The 21,130-nt window shown below is 36.7% G+C and overlaps 1 protein-coding gene across 2 annotated transcripts in view; it reads right to left on the bottom strand.

The window, feature by feature from the left end:
- The window catches only part of FBXL4 (F-box and leucine rich repeat protein 4), a 67,586-nt gene that overhangs the window by 11,332 nt on the left and 35,124 nt on the right, over positions 1 to 21,130 (bottom strand). For both annotated transcript variants that reach the window (XM_082856090.1, XM_082856091.1), the window contains one exon: positions 13,833 to 14,046. In XM_082856090.1, the coding sequence (XP_082712216.1) occupies positions 13,833 to 14,046 (214 nt within the window). The remainder of the gene's footprint in view (positions 1 to 13,832; positions 14,047 to 21,130) is intronic.

Raw genomic sequence — 21,130 nt, 5'->3', positions numbered from 1 at the left:
AGAACATAAGAGATTCAGATTGAATATCACACATCTTTGCTAAATAAGAGATGTGAGATCAAATGCTGAGACCAAGCTATAAGGGGATAAGGATGACCTTGGAAGGGATGCTGTGAGGAATGTAACAAGGAGTCAAATAGAGATAAATAAAAGGGTTGACTGGTAGCAATGAGGTGAGAAAGCACAAGTTAACAGTTTCCTGACTTTCTCCAGCAGAGCTCAAGATAAGCCAGAGACGGTGGGAGTACCCAGGTATAGAGCACACATCTATAGATCAGCTTGCAATCTCTCCAAATCCAGCTAACCGATTTCCTCCTAGAATATCTTTAGTATCTTCTTTCTCTATGCTATTAGTATTCAGAATTAAAGTACTACTATTGATGCTAAAGCAAAAAGGAGAAACTACCTCTTCACTTCCAGACATAAAATGACCTGATTTTAGAGAGACCACAGTCTCAGTGATTTAGAGCAGTTGAGAAAATACTGCTCATGGGCCAAATTCAGCCCATTGGTTGTTTTTGTAAATAAAGTTTTATTGGAACATGGCACACCCATTCATTTATGTATTGTTTACAGCTGTTTTCACACTACAACAGCAGGGCTGAATAGTTATGACAGAGACCATATGGCCTGCAAGGCCCAAAATATTTGCTATCCAGCCCTTCGCAGAAAGAATTCGCCCACCCCCAATCTAAGAAAACAATTCTACCTTAACGAGTACTTGCATCACTTTTACCCTTGTAGAACACACAAATAGATGGATTAAACCTATATTAAGCATACTACAAAAAAAGGTATTCAGAAATAAAAACTGAACAATTTTATGAACCTTTTACTTAAGACTTAAGATATGTTTTAGCTTCCCAAATTGACAAATTCTGCTCGTTAGACCTGTAAAATTCAATATAAGCACAAGAGTAGCTCTATAAAATTAAAACACAATTTAAATAGTTAGCAGCTTTAATAATGCAATGCAGCAGATTCATTTTCAAATGAGTTTGCAATTTTTAAACAAAGGCCAACCTTATTTAAATTACTGTGGAACCGGAGGCAATAAGAAGTGACTGGCTCCATGTTAATTTCTTTTACAAAATTTTCAAAACATACTCTAGGTGAAGCTGGCACCTGGTAGTAGGATTTATGTTCATAAAGAAAGAATCCTTTGGGGACTTCCCTGGTGGTCCAGTGATTAAAAATCCGTCTTGCAATACGGGGGATGCTGGTTTGATCCCTGATTGGGGAACTAAGGTCCCACATGCTGCCGGGCAACTGAGCCCGTGAGCCACAACTAGAGAGCCTGCGTGCCACAACTACTGAGCCCGCACACCACAACTAGAGAGAAGCCCGCGCATCAAAATGAAGAGCCTGTGTGCTGTAACTAAGACCTGACACAGCCAAAATATAAATAAATATTTTTTAAAAAAAGAAATAAAGGACCCTTTTATATTCAACCTAAAATTTACCTACTAACTCTGTTCAGCAGCTTCAAAATCCAATGGATAACTATTAAGTTATAGAGAATTATTACTGCCTCTACTTGTTACAAGGAAATTTATTAAGAGGTAAAAGAAGGCAGGAATTCAAATTTTCATTGACAGCTTTTTAAGAGATGCTACCCATAAAGTTCAAAATCTCCTATGCTCCACACTACTAAAGTGCTAAGCAAAAATACTTAATAAAGTGATAACTGATACTTATTATACTCACATAAATGGTTTAGATATTCCAGATTTGTAACTTAGTAGAGTTATAATTATGCATACCATATACATTTTATAATGAGACCTTACATAAGCCACATATGCAATGCTGTGTTCATATTTTATATTAATGCAGGTTTATAATTATTATAACTAATTAATAATTTTTGCAATTAAAAATTTTTGCAGTTAAAAATTAACTGTTGCTTATATTTAATAAAGAATACAACCCTTACTTGTAACACTCAGTATAGGAAGATAGGATCCCAAGTCTGTATTTCTCTAAGTCCTGATTCCTAAGGACTTCCCTGGCAGTCCAGTGGTTAAGACTCCGTGCTCCCGGGACTTCCCTGGTGGCCGAGTGGTTAAGAATCCGCTTGCCAATGCAGGGGACGCGGGTTCGAGCCCTGGTCTGGGAAGATTCCACATGGGGCGGAGCAACTACGCCCATGCGCCACAAATACTGAAGCCCTCACCCCTAGAGCCTGTGCTCCACAACGAAAGAAGCCATTGCAATAAGCCCGCACACGGCAACAAAGAGTAGCCCCCTCTCCCCGCAACTAGAGAAAGCCCGCACGCAGCAACGAAGACCCAACACAGCCAAAAATAAATAAATAAATAAATAAATTTATTAAAAAAGACTCCGTGCTCCCAATGCAGGGGGCACAGGTTCCATCCCTGCTCGGGGAACTAGGATCCCGTATGTTGCATGGCACGGCAAAAAACAAACAAACAAACAAATAAACAAACCGTGATTCCTAGAAAGCATCTTAAAGAAATAGATGTTTATATATCACAGACATGCACCAGCTAAAACAGAGAGACTAGTGACATCACCTGATCACAAGTATACTTTCACTGATGATATATTTCAAACATATCACAGCAATAACTACAAGTAATGAGATAGGATTTTATAAAAGTATGCTGATTAAATGAAAATTTATAAATTTACATAAGAAATACCACCAAAGAAATCCTAAGAACACAATCACTCAATTATTGTAATTGAATATCCATCTACATATATGTATGAATTTCTCTTTCTCTAATTTAATTTTTTTTTGCCCCAGTGTTCCAATCTCTAAATTTGGGGAAGGGAAATGTAGAGTAAAAGTTGAAGTATTTTAAGACCTATTTAAAGTACTTGAAACTAACTATATTTAGAATATTTCAATTCAATTACTTTAAAGATATTTGCTATAAACCAAATTGTCCTTTTATACAGTTTAAATATATAATACAGTATAGTTTATATACTGATACATAATCACAACTTGAAAATAATATTGTCTTTTATAGGTTAAACCTGAAGATCAGCATTGTGGTAGAAAAGTAAGACTTCTGATTGTTCTCTAAAAAGAGAATGTTCAAGATCATAAATGACATAAATTAATAAACTCTTATACATGCCTTTGAGGAAAAAAAAAGGAAAGTTCTCTAAACCTAACTGTAGACCTACCCTAGACCACAGTCTCAGAAATTTTAGTATAAGGTTCAAATAATGTGTTAAATTCCAAAAAGCCATATGTGTGAAAGAACAAAACCTAAGACTAAATCACACACATTTGCCTTGCCCTGTAGTCTCCTTTCAGAGCCTATTTTTACCACTGTAGTGGATCTCTCCTATAATAATACAGTTGAATACATCTTTGCTCACAGATGACTAAACTGATCAATTTCCATATCAACCCATGATGGATGATGGCAGAGATGTGCAGTCAAAAAGTCATGGCAGTTTGCACACCGGCTGGACTTGACTGTAACCTTATTGCCTATATAAAAGAAAGAATATTTTGATCAGAGGGGTAAGGGCTGGACCACCAAGGGAGCATAGGAATCTGAAGCACACATTGGTTGATTGACACTGTTCATCTAAACGATGCTCAGCTGAAGAGGGTGCACTGGTCCAAAGACTTTATCTATTTTCTTCCAAAAGCATGTCTTTCCTTCCTGTTAAGAGGATGGTATCAATCTGTTTTGTGTTGTTGCCTTTAAGCATTTAAGTCACATAACTAATGCTCACTGTTCTCATTCTGAACTCACCAGACAGGTCTTATAACTGTAATTTGGTTTCCCCTGTGACATGTCAACAGTGAGAGAATGTGTTAATCAGCTATCTCTAATGAATGTGTCCTTACCAGGTAGATTTCTTATACCCGGTATACTGGTTACTGTCATGAATGTGGATGATAATGAATCTGACCCCCAAGAAGCATCTCAACTGTGACTGAATCATAGCCCATCATGCAGGTCACACACACTCAATCCCACCAAAAAGCCTGGTACTTCCCACTGGCACTTCTATAAAGCAATCCAGGATAGAAAAGAAGTAGAGACATATTCTTGCCTGGAGACATAAAGACTTTTAAAAGTTTGTTAGTTTTAGAATATAATATAGTAAAAGTTATTAAAATCTTAATTCTTGATTCTGTTTAAGAACAAAGTAATTATTAATATCTTTTGTTTTATATGTTGTCTAGCTAAACAAATCTGTCTGAAATGGACTGCCTTTCAGGTGACAGCTAATGACAGCCTGCATTAGTCAATTTAGGTGACCAAAGTAGGTTCTTCCTGCTTCAATTGTTCGATCTTAGTTAATAATCAGCAGTGACTCTGGTGGGAGGCCACTCCTTTCCTTAAGTCTGTTAAATGCACTTGCTCTACTAAAAGAAAGACCATCCCTGCTTCTACTTACCAATATACAGGAATGTGTTCTCTAAATCAAATAAGAACGCAGTCAGGAGAATACCATTATCTATGTGTCAGAAAGCAAATTCGTGGCACTAAATCAAATCATGCTGTTTGCAAAAGACAGTTTATGTATCTTTTGTAGGAAAGCTCAGGTGCTTTCATTAACAGACAGGGTGGTATGCATTTTTACTTATATATTCACTCTGCTGGATAAACTGGCACAGAAAAAAGAAACTAGGAGGAGAGTGTTGATATCCAACAGAAGTAGAGATCAGCTACTTTTGTGTGTCTTCTAGTTCATGAAGATGAAGGCAGTGGGGTCCTTGAAACTGTCATCCCTGCCTAGCAGGTCAAGTAAACAGTTGCTGAACCACATTTATGCATTACTGTCATATACTAGTCCCCTACAATACCTATAATCAGTTTTTGCACTACTTCAGATCCTTTCAATTTATGCTCTATCATTCTTGAAGTGAGGCAATCAAAATTGGATGCAGGTGTTCCATTTATAACTCCAAATTTTAAAAAAACACTCTTGGTTTTCTTGTCTGCTGCTAAGCAACAGAATGACATTCTTACTGAGCTACCTATCATGACCCATCTCACCCCCAACTTCAGATATTTTTTCCCAAACAAAGAAAAGGTAAATAAGCTCAAATTCCTAACACTAATCCAGATTGTTTTAGACAATGCAAAGGACTTCCCTTGAAGTCACTTTTTATGCAATATGTTAAAAAGTTATCCTTATGCTATCCTTTGTAAGTTGTATTAGTTTGCTAGAACTGCCATGACAAAGTACCATAGACTGGGTAGCTTAAACAACAGAAATTAATTTTTACAATTCTGGAGGCTAGAAGTCTGAGATCAAGGTGTCAGCAGGGTTAGTTTCTTCTAAGGCTTCTCCTCTTCGCTTGAAACTGGCCATCTCCTTCCGGTGTTTTCATATGGTCTTCCCTCTGTGTGTGTCTGTGTCCTAATCTCCTCTTCTTATAAGGACACCGCTCATATTGGATTTGGCCCCATCCTAATGACCTCATTTAACTTAATTACCTCTTTAAAGGCCCTATCTCCAAATACAGTCACATTATGCGGTACTGGGGGTTATGACTTCAACATATGAATTTTGGGGAGACACAATTCAGCCCATGGCACAAGTGTTTACGAATAGGTTGCAGGTATATGTCCCTTCAGGGGTAAAAGAGAATTATATCTTCTACTTATTTTCAAATGGTTCAGGAAAAATATATGCATATAGTAGGCAAATCTACTTTTTATGCCACTTTTTGTAAGTCTAAAATTATTTCAAAATAAAAGCTTTTTCCTTTTAAGTATTTAAAAGTCTATTTAATGAGTTAAATTTCTATAGCCCTCCTCTCATGAGAATACATCATCATGTATGGCTAAAGAAGTACTTGCAGTTAATGTTTATCATAAATAATAAGAATCTTGTGAATAGAGATGAAAAGGACTAAAGGTACTTAAAGTCTTTCCAATCATTATATACCTCACTGTAGTATAATTACTTCTTTGTCACGAATGGCAGAAGAAACTAAGTACAACTAAAGTTCTCCTTCCTGTTTGTTCTAAGTTCCCATCTTTTGCCTAAAAGTCTTGCCTACACAATTCTAAAAGAGCTACCAAATTCAGTAAAAAGAAAATTACTGCATTTAACCACTCATTTCACTAGTTATACTGGGATCACGCAATAAATAGGGTCTAAATCTCAGCTTGAGGGTCATTTCTATCTCTCCATCACCTAGTACTATCTTGTTTTTCACCAGGCATACATTTACTGCTCCGCAACTGCTGAAATCCAACAAATGTATACCCCTAACTCTGAAAAGAGGTTATTTAATGATTTTCTTTTTTTGGTTGATGTTATAAGAAGACATTTGCTATTTCTCTGATGAAGCGATTTTTCATCACAATCCTAAACATACCTAAAGAAAGAAAAAGATCTCATGAAATAAACTAACCAAACCAATAGAACTATATTTCACTATTTTTTAGAGCTAAAAATTCTGGACAAATACAGTTCAAATATTTTCTTACAAGTTTTCCAAGTTGTAGATCCACCCACCCCTCTGCTTAGTTGATGTGGTTATTCTGTAGAAAGACAAACTTATGCTTACTAACTTAGCAAATAAAGAAAAAATGAATTGACAAGCGAGAGTTATCACTCATTCATTCAAAACAAGTTTACTGAATATCTACTAGACATATTCACTATAGTGAATACCAGACACTGTTCTACGTACTGGTTGTAAAAAGTAAACAGTCAAACATGGTCCCTCCCATTAGGGAGTTTATAAGTTAGGAATGAACATCCCTTTTACCAGAAACAGATCATAAGTGTGAAAGCAGTAATTCGGCCTAAATCTCTCTTAGCACATGATGGAAAAGATATTCCTATTTAGGAAGACCTAAAAGAATACTTCACAAAGTTGGGAATGATTGTGTCGGACTATGCTGAGTAAACCTATACTATCATTTTCACATTTACACAAGTCCATCTAATTTATAAAGTGTGTTGTTGTTTACATGTACGACCTAATTTGGTCTTCTCAATAGCCTATGTGATAGGGTAAGTTTTTTTTTAACAGATAAACTTTTAGCTTAGTATAAGTGACTTACCCAAGCACATAAATCTTTCAAGTGGGAAAGTCAAGAGAAGGACTGAGTTTTTTCATTCTGTCCCACCTGCCACAGATTGGTCGCTTCACCCTCCTCTGACAGCCTCAAATGCTTCCCTCTGTCCCAACCGATTTCCCCATCAGTGAGGGGGCTTCCCCGGATGCGGGAATCTCTCCCCTGCTTCAGCTTCCCACCCCTCCACCCCCCGGGGTGCAGGTCCCATCCCGCTTCCTCTCCTCCTCCTTCTCCCTTCTTTCTTTTGTCATACCCAGTTATACGGGGATCTTTACAGTCTTTCCCAGTGTCCAAGGTCTTCTGCTAGTGTGTAGCTGGTGTTCTGTGAGAACTGTTGCATCTGTAGATGTACTCCTGATGCATCCGTAGACAGAGATGAACTCCACGTCCTCTTATTCCTCCATCACCTTGGAACTCTCTAGGACTGAGGTTTTTGACACTGATCTCTGATACAGATGAAATAACGAATATCTTCCCAGCTTTTAAATTATCAAATAATGTCTGAATCAACACCCAGACCTCACTGCTAAGCAGTTTTAACCATACCTAAAGTCTGAACAAGATCCTACTGCTGCTTCCTCTCACTGTAGGGTACTAGCTATGGTATTAGCCAAAGCAGTGGAGCTGGGGAGAAAAATCTTAATGAGCTAGGCCAGGTCATAAAAGGCTGGGCTCAAAAATTGGTGACAATGACACCTGGGGCTTGTTTTAAGGTTGCTCTCACACAGTTGACTACCAAAGCAGCAATTAAACAGTACAAATGAAATGCACTGGGATAGAGCCCCAGTGTCTGACAAGGTTACACATGAGGCTCAGTGGTCAACGCAGCAGGCCTTGTTGGTAAAATGTCAGGTACAGAGAAGACCAGTGCCCTGGGCCCACTGCCTGTTTCACCATTGGCTCAGGGAGGTGCTACATCAGCACACCAGGATCTACCTACCTGCATACGAGGCAATTCTGACCCTACTATAGTTTTGTTCTCCTGCATTCTCATTCTTATTGAGTAACCAGACCTGCAATAGGTCTGGCTCTACCTAACCACTTAAGAACACACTACCTGGACATCAACAATGCACCCCTTTACATGCTAAAATATTTGGGGAAATTATATGTTCCAATGCTGCTCCCCACTATAGTGTAATATTGAGAGTTGGCCTATATATATATATACCATGTGCTTGAGGTAGTTCATTAAGTACGGACTCTACAAACTATTACTTAAATTATACTAAATGTAATTTGAATAACTAACTGTTATTATAAATTCAGAACTAAGATGTCAAACTAAGTTTGTTCATAATAAAAATAAAAGGCAAAAGTCCATTTGTTTATAGTAGATATTTTAGACTAGAAAATGTTTACAGAATATAACTTAATAGTTTGCATTTTACACTGGATCAAAATGTTGTGTATCTTATTTACAATGTTATATTTCCTTACCAATTATGGATTAGAAAAGGATTAAGCAGTAAAGAGAAAAGCTCTATTTTAGATAGACAGCCAAGCTATTAGAATAACTACTATTCTATGCTCTTATGTATCTTACAGTTTCCACTGTAACTCTGAGGTCACCAAATCTGGGTTCAAATCCTGACTTTAACTTATTGCTCTGTGCCACTGGGAAACATTAATCTTTTGGGACCTTCATTTCATCATCTGTAAGATTTAAGAGTAACACCTACTCTCAATAGACTAGTGTAAAGGATTAAATAATATGCGGAATGTCTAGGACAGCAAACAACATATTCAGTAAGTTTTCCCAAACTTTGGGACTAAAACCCAGGTCTCCAATATCCTCTAAAGCTATATTCACTATGCACACAGATTTGCTTCAATCTTATAAAATGGTATAAATACATTACATTTATTAATGTAAATTATATATAGGCACATAAATATAACTCTGCTACATCATAAATCTGACCTCTCTGAAGATTATACACTAAAATAGAGTCAATATTTTGAAATACTAATTTTTTCTTATTTTATAATTATGTAATGTTTAGAAAAACAAGGGTAAAAGTGGCACTGGATAATATGTATTCCTTTAAAAAAAAAAAACCTCTCCCAGGAAGTTCAAATTCATATCTTCTTTTTCTCCTCATATATTTCCTTAGAGCCATCAGAGGCATCTGAAGTCAACTGCTATTCCTTCTTTCCAAGACAGTTTATAACACCTGAATGTACTGCCAGCGATTACGTGGAAGGTTTAGAGAGAAGCCAATCCCCTAAATCTTGTCTTCTCACTCTGTTTTCTCCCATCCACCAACATCACTGAGTGCAGGACTGAAGCAGTGAACATATGGAAGGGAAAAGGGGGTGACATAATGCTTTGCCTAAGTGACAAGGGAGGTGCTTATGCTGTGGCTTCTGTTTGTTTTAAAAGAGACCAGCTGATTGTGTTGTCTTTTCCCTTTATTCCTCTGAGTTACTTGGTGCCCGTGGGGGAGTCTGATGCAGATCCCAAGAATGACAAGATAACAGAAGTGAATAAAGTATAGGCAGAGAGACCTGGGAAGCTGTAAAAGTAAACACTGCCTGGGTAGGTTTTTCTTAATTTTGAATTTTGCCATTTATATCACTAAGATGACACTATTTTTTATTTTATTGTAAGTCAACTGTAGATCAATGAAAATCAATTTTATAATTTTTTCTATGTACTAAATGTCAGAAAAATTGTGTAGGGTAAGTTTATAAATGATTTTATGGTATTTTAGCAGATAGACTAATAAAAACAAACTTTAACAGGTAGTAACATATGGTACAAACCAAATTTTACTTAATGCAGTCATACAGTGATTTCACATCTATGTTTAAGTAACTGAGGGAAGCTGAGCTGATGCTATTTAGACTTGGATGCATATGTATAGGTCTCCACTCGAGATGAAATCTTCTCAATTCCTATAAATCACACTTTTAAAAAAGTATGTAGTCATATTCTATCAGTTTCTTGGAGTAAATGGAAGAAAACTGTGGACTATGTAATGATTCCCTGACACTTAGATCATGTTAATTTATGACATTTCAAAAGCATCACATGGAATACATTTTTACAAATCATCACAGATGTAAGATGCCTAGCAAGTTGATATAATTTCTTGGTTTTTACCCGATTTTTCTTCCTGAAGGTTCACTTATTAATGAACTATGCTACATTTCTTCTTAAAGTTAAATTTAATCAGAATATTTTAAAATGAGGCATCATCTTGCTCAGAGGATATCAGACACACAGAGCAATATAAAACAGTAAATACACCAGTAAAAAGCAGGTGTGGCATAATTTCAGAATAGATAGGTCTACCCAAGAAAAGATAGCTGACAATTTTACACCCACATAAATGACGAGTCATTTCACCACAGACCAGTGAAAACATGGGCTATCACTATCTTTAAACTGGCATTCAGGGACAATAGTCCTCTCATTTTACAAAGAAAGAATCTTGGAATTTGAGAGACTATGTGAGTTAAGTTTGTCACTGGTAGGGCCAGAAGTAGAATCAAAGTCTTCTTTCCAACAAAGCAGGTCACCAGTTAAACTTTAGGTAAAAATTTTGCCCCAAACCAGGCATACTATATTCAGACTTCCACAGATTAGTTTAAAACCTACGTCAAGCTAAAGATATCTACTCTGATCTACCAATAAAAAATGCTACACACCCAGATGGTTTTATAGATAAATTCTATCTAACAGATAATTCTCATTTGTTAAAGTTATTCCAGATCAAAGAAAACGATGTCAATGTCACAAATCATTTTGCTAAGGTGTCATAATCCCAGCTCCAAACCTGACAAAATGGCATGAAAAGGAAAAACACAGCTCAGTTTCATTGAAGAAAGCAGATGTAAAAACTATTGATAAGTCTTAACTCTTAAAGAATATTTACAATGAACCAGGTACTGTTGTAGACACTTTATATATATTAAATCAGTTAATCCTCATAACAACTCTTTGAAAGGCATACTATCATTATCTCCACTTTACTGAAGCACAAGGGGTCAAGAAACTTTCTCAAGGTAACATAATTCGTAAGTGATAAAGCTAGAATCCAAAATATTGGATTCTAAGTGATAAAGCTTGGCTCCAAAACATTAGGAAAATAACCCAGCTGTGTATTCAGTTAAAACATGTAGGACAGGGCTTCCCTGGTGGCGCAGTGGTTTAGAGTCCGCCTGCCAATGCAGGGGACACGGGTTTGTTCCCCGGTCCGGGAAGATCCCACATGCCGCGGAGCGGCTGGGCCCGTGGGCCATGGCCGCTGAGCCTGCGCATCCGGAGCCTCTGCTCCACAACGGGAGAGGCCTCAACAGTGAGAGGCCCGCGTACCGCAAAAAAAAAAAAAAAAAAAAAAAAAAAAAAAAAAAAACATGTAGGACAATTATACTGCAATAAAGATGTTAAAAAAAAAATGTAGGAATTACCGCAGGAATGTAAGGATTGTTCAACATGTCATTATATTAATAAATAAAAGAAGAAAAAAGATCAGTGTGGTAATGGAGGCTTTAAAATTTTTAAATACAATATACATTTTTGATAAAAATATTCTTAATCAAATGAGAATGATAAAGACTACTTATCAGAAAGAAACATCAAACAATATATAAAATTAGTAAGCTACATGAGGAATTTCTATTTAGTTCACTAATGAAGTTCCAGTGCCTACAGCAGTGCCCGGCACGTAACAGGCATGCAAATATTTGTTACATAAATATTAAAAAAAGAAAAAAACATTCCCTCTATATTAGAAATACAACTGGTATACCTATTGTGACTCTAATATTCTACACTATTTATGAAGTTCTACTTAATGTAGCAACACTTTAAATACTGGAACAGAGAGAAAAAGTATATTAATTTCCAGATTATATAACTGTATCATTAGAAAACCCAAAAGATATAAGTTATTAGAACAACTATAAGCATTCAGTAAGGTGAGCAGATACAAGATAAATATACAAAAACCCAATTTTTCTTTATATTAACAATAACCAATTAAAATTAAATAAAATAGTATCTGAGACTAAAAAATAGAAGGGTTAAATTTAACCAGAAAGATATAAAACCTAAGTGAAGAAAACTATAACATGTTCTTGGATGTAAAACAAGACCTATATGGACAGATAGGAAGCCTTATAACAGAGCAAAATGAAATATAATAAAGGTACTGCTAATAAAATCCTTGCTGAAAGATATATCTGGAAGAATAATACACAAGGATTTTTTTTTTAAGTTTAAAAAGAATAGAGAGGAGACTTTCCTAACACATAGTAAAACATACTACAAAACTGCCATACTCTTACTACTGTTATTAGTAGCTAATATTTATTGAGAGTTTACTATGTGTTCAGCACCCTCTAAGTACATCACAGGTAATTAATTCTCACAATGACCCTATGAGATCTGTATTTTTATTATCTCCACTTTAGATATGAGGAAACAGAGAGACTGAATACTTGGCCAAGGCAACATTCAAGACAGGCAAGGGGTCACTAGAGTGGGGTACACCATTTTGGAAAAGTAATTTGGCTATTTAAATCTTTACTGAATGGCCAATCTTTACCAAGTATGATACTAGATACCAGGAACACGGCAATGAAAGAGACAGACAAGGGTCCTACCTTCATGAAACTTATATCCCAATGTGAGGAGATAGGTGACAGTATGAAAACCAATAAGATAATCTCATAGTGATAAAGTTGCTAAAAAGAAAATACACTGTGGGTGATATGACAGAAGCAAACTAGAAGGAGGGGGGAGGGTTACCTTTTATCAATGTCTAAGAAGCCATCTCTGAAAAAAAAAAATTTAAGTTGGACATTGAGTTGAGAAGAGGGCAGCCATGTAATGAGCTGGAAGGATATTCCAGACAGGCAGAGGGGAAAAAGCTGTGAGCTGGGACTGGATCAGAATGTTCAAGGAATAGAAAGAAGGCCAACATTACTGGAGTAGAGGAAACAAGTATATGGCAGTAAGTGGATGTTTATCACAGGGGCTCAGGCACATACTGTGACCAGATATACCGCTTACAGAACTCTATCCAATAGCAATAGTAACCGGTACATATAAAACTCTGTGCAAAATAATGTTATCGCTAGACGGTTTGTAAAAGAAAAACAGCTGGAAAAACCGACATGTTGACCATTTGGGGAACAGTTGAGTAGATTATGGTAAAATGTAATATGTATACGTATAGCTGATCCACTTTGTTCTACAGCAGAAACTAACACAACATTGTAAAGCAATTATACTCCAATAAAAAAATAAAATGAAAACGGTCAGGTGGTAGTATATGTAATGACCTGGTAAGATGTCCTAGAGCTATGTGAAAAAAAGCAAGCAGATCAATAAATATTTTTCTTTAATGAGACTCCTAAACTATGTATTAGGGATTTTAACTCCAAAGTCTGGTCCTGGATAAACTCCACTTTGCTTCCTCCCACTCCAAGCAAATGTTCTCCTACATACTTTCCTCCCACCTCTTTCTCTAATTCATTCCCTGCCAGCATTTCGGCTCACCTCAGCCCATTGCTTGTTTCTTTACCTACAAACATGAACAGCATGACAAAAATTCTAAGAGCACAGAGGATAACGTTTTCTTAAAATGAGAAAAACCCACAACACAATAGACTAATTCTGAAATGACTGAATCAGCCAGCTCTAATGATTTTAGAATAGTCAGGTTGCATCATATACTTAAACTATTTGAAAGTCAGAAATCACATTATTATGAGCAATTACAGGTAACTAAATATTCGGCTGGCTATTAACACGAGCAGAGGTGTAAATCTTACCTCTACTTTTGTTCGATAGAGAACGAGTCGTTTAAGGCCACATAATTTGGCAATGTGGTTGAAAGCTTGAGGTGGTAGTTTATCACAGGATGAGAGATTTAAGTCCTGCAGATTTAGACACGTCTCAGAAATAATCTCCAAGCAAGTTTCATTAAGGAAGTGGCTGCAAGATAATTCAAGACGCACTAATTCAGATCCACAGACCTTCAGAAACCTGTAAAAACAATGTTCCATGTGAATTTCATAAAACTAAAAGATATTTTTTGCAAGTACTTTGGAATTATATCGACTCTAAGCAGTCATCTTCAGAAGAATAGCTTTCTATTAGGGAAAATAAAAAACTTGTTTCACTTAAATTCTCATTTACTGCATGCCAAAACAGGCACGGGTAGGCTAAAATATATCAACCTAAGAAGATAAAATGGATTCACATCACATAAAAAGTCAGCTACTGCTAAGTGGGAAATTAAGAAAGCAGAGGGTGTTTTTCGTCTACTTACCGGTAATTCACATCTGAGCTGGGAGAGCCAATAAAGAAAACATAACAAAACTCTAAACTCTTGGAAGTTATTTCTCCCTAAACAGTACCCATTCAGGACTGGATAGTTTATTTGGAATGTGGCACACAAAGTGTCATCTCTAAATGACCTGAAAACAAATCAGACTAGCCGCCTCTCAACTAAGAAAATTTCTGGGTTGGCTTCACTCTACTGTTGAGATATGTTCCTTGTAACTGATACTATTTAACGCCTAGACTGATGTTGAAATTATTACAAGATATTCAATTGCAGCTTCACACAAAATACACAGAAATAACTTCATGTGGAGGACACAAAACCCTTTATCAGAGTAGTAACAACAATATTTATCTTCATTACGTTACAGATGGGGGGGAAATAGGCCTTTCCATAATCATCATCTGATAATAAAAGTAAAATGTGAGCCTGCAAGTATTCATATCCCTGAAACTTTATCAACAAGCGGTGCGCCTGTTTATCCCTTAAACAAGCGCACCACTCATCCCCGTCCAGGTCTCTTGACGTCTTCTTGCCCACCTCAGTGTCACATCAGTCACATCCTGTTATTTTATTTATGCTGCATCTTTTTTCTACATGATTTAATTACTAGCTTACAAATACACATGCAAAATAAAACTGACAATCAATCACTTACGAAAGTAAAGGAAGTAACACTGGACTTCTAAGTCAAAAGATGGATATTTTGCCCTGTTCCACCATTTCCTAGCATGTGACCTTGGAAAAGGCATTTACCCAAGTCTCAGCATTTCCTCAGATGTAGAAGGCAGACTAGAAATATGTTAACAGCATTCACCACACTGTGGTTTTGAACATCCCACAATAATGTGAAAGCAGTTTGCAAAGACCAAAGTACCCCACGAACATTAAAATGAAAGTGAAATCTTGGCCAACACACATTCAAACAACAATTAAAAAATGTAATTGCTACAAATTTATTTTAAATGTTGCAAATAACTCAGTAGCCCACACATCTTATTTACACCCAAACATCCAAGAACATCCCTTTATTCTTAATCCATTGCAGCGTATGTTCTGCTCTCCCTAAATTCATCCTTTCCTTTTAAATGCCAAATTAAACAGCCTTTCTTTCCAGTCCTTGTATTACCTGATTTATTGTGGCATTTCACACAACCGCCCTCACCTTCCTTCAAATTCTCAGATAGTCCTCTAGCTATTCCCTCCTTAAATTCCTCCGACCTGTCTCACTGCTGTGTCCTTTGTATTATAGTAGCTAAATTGCCAGTTTGCATCAAGCACCTTAATTCATTCACTCAACAAATGTTTACTGAGCTCCAACTATGACCCAGGCATTACTCTAGGCACTTGGAAGTTGGCAGTGGGCAAAGCAAAGTTCCTGCTCTCATGGGGCTTACTTACATTTTGGTAGGAGAGGTAGATCATAAACAAATCAATTACATGAGTAAAATTAATAGTATATTAGAGAGTGAAAAGTGCCAACGAGAAAATAAAAGCAGAGAAGGACAAGAGGAAGTGTCAAAGGTAGACAGGGTGGTAAGGGAAGCCCCATTGAGAAGGTGAATCAAGACCCAAAGGAAGTGAGGGGGTGAGCAAAGCAGTTCCCTGGAGAAGCAGCACTCCAGGCGAAGGGAGGGGCAGCGCAACAGCTCTGAGGCAGGACAGCTCAGACAAGGCCTAGAGTACGGAACTGTCAGGAGGCTCAAAGTGAGAGGGACATGGGGAGCAGATCAGAGAGGTAGGGGGCAGTTCAGAGTGTGCGTCCTATAAAGACTCTGGCTTTTATTTTGAGGGAGGTGGGATCCTCAATCATCAGAGGGTGCTGAGCAGAGGTGTGGCACAACCTGCTTGTCTTTTAACAGAGTCACTCCGGTTTCTGTGCGGAGAACAGACTGAAAGAGAACAGGGGTAAAAACAGGGGGACCCTCAGGACACCACGACCACATTCAGGGAAGAGAGGATGGTGCACTGGATCCGGTGGTGGCACTGAATGCTGTGCTCAATATTCAGACTCAGGATCTATTTCAAAGGGAGGCATCGGGTACCACATTATGACATACCTTCTTCATACTGAACTGGACTCAGGCTCACCTATTTCTCAACCATAATTTAGTTTTCTGTTAACCAGTTTCCTTACATACTGATTCGTTTACATTGAGTTTTATAAGGTGCCTCAAATCCTTCGGCAATTGAAACAGATTCTTGGTGTACCCAGTACTTAGCATGATGTCAGGCATGTAAAAAACACTGGATGACTTTGTTGAATAAATCTTCCAATGGTGAAAATTCATTTGAAGAATTTCAATTTCCTCTACTCTGGAACAAACTAAGTTTTATGGACTCAGAGAACTTTTCCCTTAAGAGGGTCAAACTCCTAAGAAATGTGACAAAATTAACATTTTTACCTTACTCTGAGTATACATCATAGTTATGACTAGTTCTTCACTATTTATAAGCTAGCAATCTAGAAATGAATGTAGGGTGTCAGAGATCTGGAGTATCCTATTTTGATTTGATACTTCTAAAATTATTTGCAGATTACAAAAGTTAAATGAGTATATTAACTCTTAAACTTAAAATCTTGAGGCATCTTATCTCCTGAAGGTCTTCATTATTTGGCAAAGCACTTTGTTCTACAATTCTTTTTGGTATTGGACTTGGAATACTTTGACATTTCTTTTCTCTTTGCTCTCATTAATGAACTTTTCCCTTCTAAAGATAGAAAGTAAATCACCAGAAAGACAACTGTTAACAGATTAGAAAACATCCCAAACTGATTGAATGAATGAAAAAAATTGGAAGCACAATAAAGATAATGATCATGCTTATCTACCTTTATGACTCTCTCTCTTCTTTTTTATATATTGCATATTTTTACTGAGATTATTTGGTCAATATCCCCACAGTCTCTCTTCCTAAACTTACAAGATCTACACTACCTACTTTTTCATATTTCCATTCCAAGAAGGCAGAATTAGCAGCAGAATCAACTAATTAGCTGAACACAACTCTTGTTTCTTTCCTTAATGCTCCTCATAAAGTTTTATTTTAACGCATAATTACATATATGTTTTTGTCTTGGTCATCTATTTATTCATTTCAATTGTGATACTGGTCACTTGAAAGGAGAATTATAGCTTGTATACTTCCTGCAGCCTGTTCATACCATGTTATGAATTCTCATCAAGTATTTCTTGATATTGAGGGTATTAAGAGAAGACCTAAGTTCAGATAAACAATCCCAAACGAGGTCTCTTGCTACGAGAAATGGAGTCTCTGGAGAGAGAAATAAATTGCTTATCTTTATGAGGTGAATTCATTTGTCCAGATTAATATAAGTACATAAAAAGTAATTTACTAAATGGTAACTTGCACCCTAAAATAATTAACATCACATGAATGAATGATTTAATCTGAGTTTATTCATCACAAAATAAAAGGCACTAATCCTTACAAGCTGCCTGAAGTATCAAGGTAAAGGGGAGAATTAGGTATAAACATCCACGGCTTCTGATTGCTAACCTCATGTTTTGTTAGCTGACCCTCACTTGAGTTTTATAAGACAGTATATTTAAGATAATTTTAATCCCAAAGAGCTGGAGCATTATTTACTATAGCCGATCCAAAATAAAGTCATTAAAAACAAAACTTCTTGCTTAACTGTGTACGGTACTATCTAGCAATGGTAGAAGGAAGTGGAAAAGAAAGTCTTAAATTGTCTTTAATCTCTAGGAATTGACCATCTAAAAGAGACAACAGTGTAAAACACAGGCAGGCAACTGAATAAACACATATATGAATAAGCAAAAAGCTCTCTATTCCATAAAACTGTAGCTCTGTGTCAAAACATCAAGTTCTTAAATCTAGAAAGCATCCAATAATGTTTTCTGAAGGGAACAAGTGGAAGGGTGAGGGATAGAAATCTCTACATAACTGAGGTGGAGCTCAAGGTGATTATTTTGAGCATATTTTGATTATTTTGATTATTTTGAAGAAAAACGATAGAGGAAAAATAAATAGAACCTAAGACATTTTGAACATCAGAATGATATAATTAAGCCTCAGAGCACCAACAGGCAGGGAGGCAAAGGCATATCCAAGACTTTAGGGAAGTGTATTATAAGAGAAAAGTGGAATTACAGTAGATGTGATTTTAATGAGTAATGATATAAACGAGCAGTACTTGAAGTTACAAATCACAAATCTGTAGATAGAATAGGATTTTAATAACTGATTAAAAGTTTTAAGTTCTTATTATTCCAATTTCCCTGTTATTTTGAATAAAATAAATTCCTAAGTTCTTTAAAATCCAGTGAAACAATTCCAGCTTGTGAAGATAAGGTTTTTAGGTAACAAAAATAAACTATATCAAACTTTTCCCAAAGACTCAAAAAGCAAGCTCGGGCTTCCCTGGTGGCGCAGTGGTTGAGAATCTGCCTGCCAATGCAGGAGACACGGGTTCGAGCCCTGGTCTGGGAGGATCCCATATGCCACGGAACAACTAGGCCCGTGAGCCTCAACTACTGAGCCTGCGCGTCTGGAGCCTGTGCTCCGCAACAAGAGAGGCCGCGGCAGTGAGAAGCCCGCGCACCGCGATGAAGAGTGGCCCCCGCTTGCCACAACTAGAGAAAGCCCTCGCACAGAAACGAAGACCCAACACAGCCAAAAATAAATAAATTAATTAATAAACCCCTACCCCCAACATCTTCTTTAAAAAAAAAAAAAAGCAAGCTCATCATCATTGGTCTCTATTTTAAAAATGTACTTTTTTTCTTTAAAGTATTACAAGTAAGTCTTCTTCACAGTAATGAGCATAAATAGACCATACTTACTCATAGATTATTCATTAATAATCAAGCCATGAATATTTATCGTTTATTCTGGGAATGCTGCCTATAAGCCGTAATGACTATCAATTCAGCAGTCGGGTCAAGGGGGCCAACGGCAATCAGTAGGCAAAACTCCAGTATCTCCCACCCAGAAAAGATTCCCTCTCCCTGTTATTTAACCTTTTTATTTTCTTAATGAGAACAATGACTATACTTAAAGGAATGCTATCAAGATTTATTTATGGTTTTACTGGCTGAAATACTCCTGTGAAATATGGAAAACTTAAATTAATGTATGTACTTTTGTGATTATTTAAACAGCCCCGTGGCAACTAAATGGCTGAACTGAAAATGGAAGAGAAATTGCTGGTGAGAAAGTAGATTGGAGCTTTAACCTCATAAAAGAAGATCTTTATCCATCACGTGTCTAAAATGCTAACAATAGCATCGCGAAGTTTTCTTCTCACAACTTATGTTTCTGCTCATGCACCCGAAGAAGCTACATAAAGTTTTTAAAAACTGATTTAATACTATCTCTACATTTTATTCATTATACCATGGTTATATGCAACATTTTGGCAAAGAAGCTGGACTTCAGTCATTCATTACCAATATTTTCTTTAATTCATTAGTTGCCTCCCTGTTATTTTATTTATAAAATATAGGAAGGATATGTTTAAATGTTTATTCTTATATCTTTATCTTTTCTGTAGCAGGAACTATATTATCTATCTCTTTACATGGTCCACGACACTCACCATAATGCCTTACACACCAAGAGTGAAAACAAACTAAGTTCCTAATGGTGGGAAACATTGAAAACAGAGCTATGAGGGATTAAAGCACCCACAAGTCCTTATAATGTAAAATAATGCTTACTGATACCAATGGTTCTATCTGCTCTCAGAGTCAGTTAGTCTTGGTTTATGATCTATAGTGTATGCTCTCAATACCCACAGTCATCATTAGCTTCAGTTCTTCTTGGTCCCATTAATAGCGAGGAAAATTAGCCAATGAAGTGTGTGTGTGTCTGCAGCAAAAGGAAGTAGAAAGGACTAAGCTTGTGTTCCACTGGAGAGCTGTCAAAGATCCAGCAATTTTCAAAATGTGGATTCTATAAAAATTTACCAAAATCACACTGCCAAAAAGAAATGCCTAATTTTTCTACTATATACATATAATATATATATCCCCTTTTAAGCAAATTTACATAATAAAAAAGAATTTTGTATACATAGCCTGTTGTAAAATCTTTAGACTCTGACCCACAATCCCATCATGTTTTTTTTTTTTTTTTTCTTTTCTTTTTCCATCATGTTTTATCTAAGAACCCCTTCCCCTGGCTCTATTTCTGGCAGAAAAGAAACTCAGTGCATCCATGGTTTCAACATGTGCTATAAGCCATTACTGCTTGTGTTTATTTTTTACTTTGATGCATAAACTATCAATATTAGCATTTTGAACACATTGGTGCTATTTCAAACATGACTTCATCTGAATCTAATGGTATCAAATATTTATTTCTGGAACTGCATCTTTATTTTTATACTTTAAGTCAAGGGGAACAAAGCTCAAAATACAGATTTCTAATTCACAAACCACTGTTCAGGAATGTATCCACTGGGGATATGTGTAGGGAGGGCTGTAGTTCATTCTAACTTCTAAAAACAGGATAGGAGATTATTTGTTAATCAAAAATAACAGGTAGGGCTTCCCTGGTGACGCAGTTGTTGAGAGTCCACCTGCCGATGCAGGGGACATGGGTTCGTGCCCCGGTCCGGGAAGATCCCACATGCCGCAGAGCGGCTAGGCCCGTGAGCCATGGCCGCTGAGCCTGCGCGTCCGGAGCCTGTGCTCCGCAACGGGAGAGGCCACGAGAGTGAGAGGCCCGCGTACCGCAAAAAACAAACAAACAAACAAACAGGTAATTTCCCCAAAGTGTCTACTTCTTCGT

The sequence above is a fragment of the Leucopleurus acutus genome (assembly GCF_964270905.1).
Source record: "Leucopleurus acutus genome assembly, chromosome: 15".
NCBI lineage: Eukaryota > Metazoa > Chordata > Mammalia > Artiodactyla > Delphinidae > Leucopleurus > Leucopleurus acutus.
Note: the sequence above shows the minus strand (reverse complement) of the source record. Positions and strands in the feature narration are given on the sequence as shown.